Genomic DNA, 10638 nt, shown 5'->3' on the forward strand with positions numbered 1-10638 from the left:
AATGGAGATTGTCCATTGAAAGTACAATTTAGTCTAGAAGTACGTTTAATCCTTTTCTGCGAAACAGGCCCATGGTCTTCTTAGGTAAAAAAAAAAAAGTGATATATTTCTTTGTAATTTAACAGGCTTTAATAATTGAATACAGACGCACGTGTGTGTGTGTGTGTGTGTGTGTGTGTGTGTGTGTTTTCTTCTATATAACACTGGCCCTTTAAGACTTGTTGCAAAGTAATTTCTTGGAGCAGACAAACTGTAACAACCAACCGATTCTAGTCCATTATGACTCACACTGAAAGTAGACTTAAAACTTGTGTTAATCTATTGAGGTGACTGACACTATTGTTATGTGTTATATTGCACACAAGGCAAAAGCCAGTCGTTGTTTTTAAACGTGAAAATGGCTAAAATAAATTGGCACAGCTGTTTTAAAGAAATACACAGATTAAGTTACATCTCCTTCCAGTTTTATGCATGTAGGTAGGATTGCACATAGAGTGTCAGTCCTCTTCACAGCAGACCCGGGTTAGAATCCAGCCCGGGTCGTTCTCTGCATGTCACTCCCCTCTCTGACCCCATTTCATCTCTCTCTCTCCACTGTCTAATAAAAGCAAAGCATACAAATTCATGAAGCCATAAAAACTAATCTTAAAAAAAGAGGGTTGCACAGTATTCATGTGAATAACACAAAAGCACCAAATAACAGACAGTTCTGGCAAACCAGTTCAATTAACCTTCTGTATGACGTAAAGAAAAAAGAAGCAATCCATCTCCCAATGGGTCATTAGTTCAGTCGTGATTCATAGAGTGCATTAGCCATTTCAGCACACGATGTACCTGGTTTTCAAACACACACACACACACACGCACATACAGACACGCACACATGCACACACAGACACGCACACACATACAGACACGCATACAAAAACACACACACACACACAAAAAACATGGTCTTTGATGAAGTAGAACATTTAGTAAACAAAGTTAGTGAATGATGTACCTGGTTCTTACACACAGACACACACAGACACACACACACACACATACAGACATGCATACAAAAACACACACACACACACACACACAAAACATGGGTTGCGTTCCGAATCGCATACTCTTTCTTTTTTCTATTCTACATACTACATCCGACGATAAAAAGAATCTAGTTAGGATGCAGTAGGCATACTATTGGGACATACTTTTACTCTCTTATTTCATCATAACATTGCGCCTTGATCTTGCCTCTTGCTTTTATATCCGTCGCATCCCAGTTTGTTTTCATATGGAGGCTTCGTCGATGTTACGTCACTTCACGTGCACACTGGATTGTGGGTCAGAATCGCCCAAATAGGATGCACTTTTCAACACTAACAATCTTGGCCGCATGAAGTAGGACATCCGGGTTACTTCTAACCATCCTAAATCTGGCCACAAGAATCGGGACATCCTAAATCTTTTTTCTACATACTATATAGTAGAAAGTATGCGATTCGGAACGCAACCATGGTCTTTGATGAAGTAGATCATTTAGTAAACAAAGTTAGCGAAGCCCTCGAGGGACAAACACACATCATCCATATTTGATAACCTTTGTGTGAAATCAGCGCTTTGTCATTTTAAGCCGAGACAAGGCAGGTAAAACAATATGTTTTCAAGCACAGTTTTGAGATTTTTGTCTATTTATCTTCCATAACAGGTCTTCTTTCATACTCTATCTCTCTCCCTCTCTCTCTCTCTCTCTCTCTTCCATAACATGTCTTCTTTCATACTAGTATAAATCAAAATGTCCAACATGTACATTCAGGTGTTTTATCTGACTAAACCTTGTCTGTTTGCGTCTGTATATTTCTCCTATACAACCATCTTTAACGGACATTATCTCAACATTAGTTTTTTTCTAATACTCTGAACCAAAAATCTCAACTTCTAAAGCACTTACATCAACTAAACTTTCCATAATCATTCTTGGCACTATATTCTGAAGGTTATTACAGAAGGATTTGTTCATATGTATTCAATTACCTGATTTACGATACATTATATTATCTAAAAAAAAACATGATGAAGATGCATTTTTATAATACTGTATATACATTTTTTTTTTTATATAAAATGAAAAAAGGCAGTCTCTCTCTCTCTCTCTCCCAAGATCACGAGTAACTAACATATCTTAATAATGGGCCTGTCTTCACCATACCTGTTTTTACTGCATAACACTTTGGGGTGGTAGGATGGCAATAATCACTTGCGATACATAAACAAATACTTTGATGTACAGTTTTAATTTCCTTTTTGCTTTGAGTGAGTTTACTGCCAACTTAAACCCCAGACACTGAAAAATTAATAAAATTAAATGCATTATTTACATTCATAATTGTATTCTTAATTATTTCTTGATCACTAAAGCAAAACATATTTCAAGTTATATCTGTGTTAGCGCAAATGTTGATATCCCTTTAACAATACATTCTCCATATATTGTGCAGCCCTAGTGTGACAAAATGTGAGACCAATTTAACAAAGCATATGCTGAAATCCAATCAAACACTTAGTACCTTTGTAAACACTTAATTGCACTTAATAAATTATAAATATCCTGCCACCCTTCGGACGATAACACGCAGTAATATGTGTGAATATGCAAAGAGAAAATTGTGTATTGTGTGTAATTGTCCGGAAGAATAATAAATAAATAAATAAATAAAATATGATAAATGTCAATCAAACATGTCTGCATCTGTTACAGGTAGCTGATCTCGAGTGCAGATTTTTCGTCCGGGAATTCTTCATGTTGTGATTTCCTGTTTCTGCTTGTACTTGCCTTAGAGGACGCTGCCTCTGTAGATTCACACACTGGGTCTTTCTCAGCCAATAATTCTCCATGTGTGTTACTCTGTCCAGCACAATGCTCACACTCAGACTTACACCTCACGACAACCTGCTTTTTCTGCCCCTCTGTGTGTCCACTTTGGGCGCCATTTTGTGCCGATTTGCACATGTCACTCATCTGCATCTCCCCTTCTTTTCCATTCATCTCAACGTTCTTTTCTTCACGATTTTCGTCGCAGTTTCTCGCTTGCACGTCGATAACTCCTTCACGTTTTAGCGTTTGGAGCCCGATCCCACCGCCGCCGCCCCATTCCTCTGTCGGTCGCAGTACGTCCGTGCAAACTCTGTCGGTGTTTTTAACCCTCCGCGAAGAATAGCAGCACAAGGTTTTTCTGAATCCCCGTTTGAAGTTGTCGGACAGAAATCCGTAGAGAATGGGGTTAGCGCAGCTGTTGGCGTACGACAGCACAACGACAAAGAAGTAGAGTCCTCGGAAATCTCTGGGTAAAACGATGAGCAGGTTGACGATGTTGAGAGCGTAGAACGGAAGCCAGCAGAGAACGAACACCGCCACCACCACGACCACCATGCGAGTGATTTTACGCTCAGACTTCCGGCGGCGAGACGATGTGGCCTGAGCACGCTTTCCCACACTCCGCACCTGTGAAAGAAAAAGAAGAAAATGAAAGCTGGGGTGGAGGATTTGGGGAGAAAATAGCAGATCAGAAAGAAATACATTGATTTATGAATGGACGTTTTATTCATACACATGTATTAAAGGTGCAGTGTGTAATATGACATCATCAAGAAAGTTCTAGAAAGTTCTAGAATGCAGCGCTCCCTGGGTAACCCCAACCCTTTAGAATAATAACAGAAGCTACAGTGGCCTTCAAGGACAAGAACAATTCTACATTTTAAACAATGCACCTGATGACATTCCAACTATGACACTTTCAAGATGGCGGCACTAGGCCTTGGTCCAAAATATGCAGAAATATGGACATATATGAGACCCTTTCTAAGGGAAAAAATAAGTAATTAAAAAAAAAATGTTCAGCGATGATGCACTAAATTAAATGTACTTATGGATATTATAATTACTTTCTACAAAATCTGCTGGGAAATAAAACCCACAATTCTACACACTGCAGGTTTAAGACTAGAGAGTGCAGGTGAATAGGTTACAATGTTTGAATAAATCACATTTTGCAATTTCGCTTTCCAAAACTCCGCACCTATGAAAGAAAAAGAAGAAAATTAATGAATTGTTTGTTTGTTTTCATGTCTGGTGGTTATTTAGAAGAGCAATGGCGGGTGGTAGGAAGGCTTAGAGGAAAGGGGGGCCGGCCAGTAACCATGAGGTCTCTGGTTGGATCCCCGGGAGGGTGTACTTTCATCATGACACTTTGCCAATTGATTACTGAAAATAAAATAAAGATGACTAGTTTTGGTATTTTAAAAATGCATTTTCAGCACGTTTTTAAGAAGAAAATGTCTCATGAATCAGACAATACACAGCACATGACCAAATCCTACTGTAATGACCTTCAGAATAGTGCTAAGAATGAGTATGAAACATCTAGCTGATGTAAGTGCTTCAGAAGTTGAGATTTCTGGTTCAGAGTGATGGAAAAAAACTTATGTTGAAATACTGGCTGTATAGATGTTTTATCGACTTAAATATCAACAATGAACTGTAGATCAACACTATTGGCACATTATTGAGAGCACCAACTTTACAATCTTTTCAACAGTGTTTCATTATCTAACCAATTGTGCATGTTTGCATCTTTTATGAATGAATGAATGAATGAAAACCTTTATTTAAACAAACTCGAAAGGCATTGAGGTTCCCCTCATTTACAACGCCGACGAGCGCACAACAAACACAACAACAACAATATCAACAGAGTGACAGAATAAAACAGAGAAACACAAAATCCTAACAAGATAAAAAAGATCAAAAGAAATAAAGAATTACAATAAAAGAGCTTAAAAAATTAATTCAGTTAAAACAAATGCAGTGGTGATGGTGAAAATCAGAAATCATAGATTTAAAAGAAGAAAAAGTGGGGAGAATGGTCATATTGAAGTTGCTCTGAAGGGCATTCCAAGAGGTGGGGGCACTATAGCTAAAAGCAGTTGTTCCCAGTTGTTTTATAAACTAAAAATCTAGATGTTGGATAAAGCCAGAATTCAAATGATATTGTAATTTTGAAAACAAATAAAAGTCCAACGTTTTTAAAGGACATATTTTAGATAACGCCCTTTTCATTTTATAATACAAAAACAAACAATGTACAGCTCTTAACAATGCATTTCCTGCAAGTTTTAAGGACACTTCTGGCACATTATTCAGAATGTGTATTATTGATTCTATATCCTTTAAAGCAATCAACGTACATTGCTGAAAGTGATACAATAAATGTAGTCGTTTTTTTTCCCCATGTGTTTTTGTTGATAGCTTTTCCGTGTTCTTCCACAGAATCAAAACACATTATCTCTGCACAGAAATAATGGCGGAGAACACAGGGCCAACTGAAGTACAACCGCCCTCCAGGACCACAGGCCAATTATAAATATAATAGTGTTTTCCAATTTGTTATTTCAGTTTGTGGTTAAAGCTATTCATTCATTCCCAAGGGCTTTTCTGCACTGCAACTTTATTTGAAGGGAACGATTTTTGAATATACAAAAAACTAAATGTCTTGGGAAAACATCTGTTAATCAAATCATTTAATGAAAACAGAATAGGATGGCAAGGCAAGGCCAGTTTATTTCTATAGCACAATTCAGACACAAGGCCATTCAAAGAAGCGCTTTACAGGGGCATTAAATACGTCACAATTTAAATACATCAAGTATAGAATAGACACTAGAAAAGTGAAAAATATGAATAGAAAAAAATAAATTAAATAAAAAAGGAAGGTGGAACTATGATATAAGTTATCTGGTTTAAGAAAGACATTGAAGGGGCGCCCTTAGCTCAGTTGGTAGGGCGTCCCCCCCATGGGCCTCGGCCAGCAGCGGACCCGGGTTCGATTCCAGCCCGCGGTCGTTCTCTGCATGTCACTCCCCTCTCTGCCCCATTGCAACTCTGTCTCTACACTATCAATAAAGCATAAAAATGCCAAAAAAATATCTTAAAAAAAAAGAAAGACATTGAAGGTAGGTTACGAGCCAGTTTGTACTTTTCGTCACTTAGCTGTAAGTGCTGTGATGTGCTTTGCTAATGGGTGTGAGCTGAAGATAAATGTTTGGACAATACTGATGATACAATATACAACTTGTCCCTGTACTGTGTGCACTTCACTGTTTCATAAACATTTTAACAGTTCATTTTAGCTACTTTAAAACACATACATATTACTATAATAATAATAATAATAATAATAATAATAATAATAATAATAATAATAATAACGATACAAAAATAGCATTCTAATGGTTTGGTTTACTGTTACAGGATATTCATCATCATAGGAGAAATTACACTATTTCATAAACATTTTGAAAGTTTGTCATGGTCTACTTGAAAACACATAAATATTGGGGGGCGGGGTGGGACTTGTGGTGTAGTGGTTAGAGCGCTCCCCCATAGAGGCTCAGTTCTCTTCACAGCAGACCCGGGTTATAATCCAGCCCGGGTCGTTCTCTGCATGTCATTCCCCTCTCTGACACATTTAAACTCTGTCTCTACAAAAAAAAATGTCTAATAAAATAAATAAAATAAACGTCACTAAATGTAAACCTTATATTATAACCTTGATGACAATCAGTAAGTAGCTGCTCCCCTCTTTGCCCCATTTCATCTCTGTCTCTCAACAAAAACTGTCTAAAAAAAGGATTAAAACACAAAAAATCAACAACACAAACACATAAATCTCATTATAAATGCTTTTACCTTGATGCCGATCAGCAGGTGTAGTGGTTAAAGCCCCATTTCATCTCTGTCGTGCAATAGACCACGTGCAATAGAGCAGTGTGCAATAAACTCAAGCACTTTTTCTCGCACTTTCCTCGCACTTTAAATTGTCTGAATGTTTTTATGTCCTAGAATTACCGTGTGATGTTCTTGTTGTTTTAGCTTTGTCCAATGTGTAGGTTTTACTGTGTTTTTACTGTGTCATATTGTTGTTGTCTACTGGTTAAGCAAAATGTAGCACAATGCCCAAGACAAATTTCCTTAACAGGACAATAAAGTTTACCCTGACCCTGACCTTGTCCCTCAACAACATGTCTAATAAAAATTGTCCAATAAAAAGCATAAAAACACAAAAAATCTACAAAAAAACACATAAACATCCCTATAAATGCCTTTTACCTTGATAACGATCAGCAGATAGCAGAGGCAGATGACCAGCAGCGGGCAGAAGAACCCCACGGTGCAGGTGTAGACGATGAAAGACGTCTTCCACACCTCCGCCGGCTCCGGCCACACGATACTACAATTCCCATCATCCTTCAGGACATCCGCAAACACGACCACGGGCAGAACCACCACAAACGACCCGGCCCACACCGTCGCACTGATCGCTTTGGCCACACGGGGGCGCCGCCACCAAAACGAGCGAATCGGATGCACTACGGCTAGATAGCGGTCCACGGACATCACCGTAAGGCAGAATATACTCGTGAATTGGTTTATGGCGTCAACTGTCATGACTACGCGGCACATTAGCGACCCGAACGGCCACTGTAGCAATGCGTTTTGCACGGCCAAGAACGGTAGACCTAGCATGAATAGCTCGTCCGCGATGGCTAAGTTTAGGATGTAGATGTTGGTGACCGATTCGTTTTTCGTGTAGTTGACGATCACGTGAATGACTAGAGTGTTGCCGACCAGACCAACCACACACACTATGGCGTAGATTAGAGGGATGAAGACGCCAGCCAAGCCAGGGAGAGGGTCAGGCTCATGGTTGGTGCAATTCAAGCAAGTGCCGTTGGTAAGGAAAATGTCGTCGCTAGGTGTTAGAAGAGACATTTTTTGGTGGTTTTGATGTTCAATGTTTGATTATGTGAGATGAATTTGGCTTGGAGATTGGATTTAATTATGTAAATGTAAATTGGTGGACAACTTTATGCCTGTTTGTGTTTGCTCTGACAGCGTTTCGTTACCTGTAACAATGGAAAAATAAAACTGAACTGGTTATTTGATTTACGTATGTGTTATTTGTTATATGTTTTTATTGAGTACTAAACAGCTATGTTGGTTTGATGCAATGTTTTTATGTGGTGTTTCATATGCAGCAAGATGAAATTGGCTTGGTTATTTGAGTTACTTATTTGTTATTTGTTTTTATTGAGTACTAAAAATACATGTTAATTTTGACGTGCTGGGGATGCCGTAGATGGCTTGATGAGCGCACCTGTGTGTATTTAGGAACGGAGCCACAGGTGAATGGGTTAATTGATCGCTCAGTGACAGCTCTTTCTGTTTATATGTTGTTGGAAAAGGCCTATGTTGATCATCCATGTTTTTTTTTTAGCTTGCTGTGAAAATACTCGATCTCTGCCTTTTATTTTTGATCCGACGGAGCGAGTGAGTCTAACAAAAGAATACAATCCCGAAAAGGAAACCGTGATTATTTTAAATTAACAGTAAAAAATAAATCACAACCCTAACTGCTGACGTGGAGATTTTAGTTCGGTAGTAAAGATGGCGGCGTTACTGCTCTGGGGGAATGTAGGGGGTTTCCATGGAGATGTTTAAGAATATGAGGTCATCGTAGCAGTTGGTGAGATTCTATCGTTTGCACAGCAGAGAACCTGCAAGACAAAGCAAAGGGAAGTTACTTGAGAACATTTATTTCCACACACATATTAACAATTTGTCCGACTGTTTTTTCGCTTCTTGTTTGTTTTTACCATCTCTTACAAGACAAGAATATAAAATAAAAATAAAAATTATTATAAAGTTATTGAGCTGTGGAAAAGGGGGAGGATCAAATACGTTTATACTTCTTCCTACTCCTTTTCAGGCATATCAATTCAATATGTTATTTGTTTATTTTTTGTTTATTTTATTTTGTTTATTTTTATTTTTTGTTTATTTTTATTTGTGAAATCATTTGAACATATTTTTTTATTGTATTTTCATGCTTTAAATTTTTCTTTTTTTGATATGTCTGAAATAAAATTGAATCAATCAATCAATCAATCAATCAAACCCCGACGTTGCGTTCATTGAATGAAGAGTTGAATATTACTCCTGTAAAATCTGAAGTAATTTTTATTCATGGTGTTTGTTTTATCTTTTATCTATCTCCCACACTGTTCTGTATGTGCATCCATTTCCATAAATGCAAGCACATGATGTCCTTAACCTACACACACACCTTCTATCTATCCATCCATCCATCCATCCATCCATCCATCCATCCATCTATCTATCTATCTATCTATCTATCTATCTATCTATCTATCTATCTATCTATCTATCTATCTATCTATCTATCTATCTATCTATCTATCTATCTATCTATCTATCTATCTATCTATCTATCTATCTATCTATCTATCTATCTATCTATCTATCTTTTTCTTATCTCTCAATTTTTTTAATGCAGTGTTTCCCCCAGCGCTTTATGCCTTAACAATGGCAGCCCCCTCGCCTTGACTCACGACCGACCATTCCGCCCGTTAATTTAATTAGATTTTTTTTTTAAAAGACCACCTTCACTGACACATTTCCTAGGGGAAGCACTGTAATGTCTTTTTATGCCCCTGTAAAACACTTTGAATGGCCTTGTGTCTGAATTGTGCTATAAAAATAATCTTGCCTTGCATGACTAATTAAAAGTGTTGAATAGATAAAATAATTAACACATTTTATTTACTATACCAGCTGTTGTTCCTGGGTGAGCGTATACCCATGACAAAGGCATTAAGAAAAACCTCATAAAAGTAGCATTCTTTGCTCTGATGGTCTCGTTTGCTGTTACATGTAATTTATGAACGTCAGAGGAAAACATGAGACTGTTTCAAAAATAGTTCCTTGTAGCACCTTTAAGATAACATAACAAATAGTAAAACAAACACAACAGTAACATATCTCCCACAAAATGGATAGAGCTAGACTATCTCTTCCCTCATGCCTTTATACTGATCTAAGGTAATTGTCTTCTGGCCCGGCTTCATTCACAACACACAGACATAACAGATCATGCTATGAAAACCACTGACTCTGCAAACAAACAAAACAAACATACACAAAACGTCAAATTATTACTGTATACATTTCTATAAAGTGAAATAAAGTAACAATTGTACAAGAAAAAAAAAATGACCAACATATATTTTTCTCAAAGCTTTCAGAGTATGATTAATGTGTAGAATATAATAGAATAGAATATGTTTGTTGCCATTTGCACAGGTACAAGACAGTAAAGGTGCGTTGGGATTCCTGTGCGAATCTCCCTGAGTAAGCTTCTTCAATAAAAACAATTATATATATATAACAAAATAGGATAGCATTATAACAAGAAGAAAGTATAAAAGTATAAAAATGAATACAAGTAAGAATAAATAAGTGGTAGTGACAGCTAAGTGATTTAAATTACCCTGTACAGAAGTCATATGTTGTATTAAAGACCTACTTCACTGGTGGGAATATGAAGGTGTATTGAATTCTGAGATCCTATAGTATAAATATGCAAGAAAAAAAATTGAAATTGGTTCATCCTAGCCTGAGAAAAGGCAGAAAGAGTGTTTTATGGTCTCACTGTCTAACCCTACATTACTCTTACAGTGACATCACAGTAAGAGAAATGTAGGGTTAGACAGTGAGACAGTTTACATTTT

At 37.3% G+C, this 10638-nt stretch overlaps 1 protein-coding gene across 1 annotated transcript; it reads right to left on the reverse strand.

Annotated features, from left to right (window-relative positions):
• Positions 1-2743: 2743 nt before the first annotated feature.
• LOC307252229 (somatostatin receptor 3) lies at positions 2744-7819 on the reverse strand (the record flags this gene model as incomplete). Its single annotated transcript, XM_080029851.1, has 2 exons — positions 2744-3493; positions 7157-7819. 2 exons carry the CDS (start codon positions 7817-7819, stop codon positions 2744-2746), a joined length of 1413 nt encoding a protein of 470 aa, XP_079885977.1.
• Between the last annotated feature and the right edge of the window lie 2819 nt (positions 7820-10638).

The sequence above is a fragment of the Ammodytes marinus genome (genome assembly GCF_949987685.1).
Source record: "Ammodytes marinus genome assembly, chromosome: 6".
Lineage (NCBI taxonomy): Eukaryota > Metazoa > Chordata > Actinopteri > Uranoscopiformes > Ammodytidae > Ammodytes > Ammodytes marinus.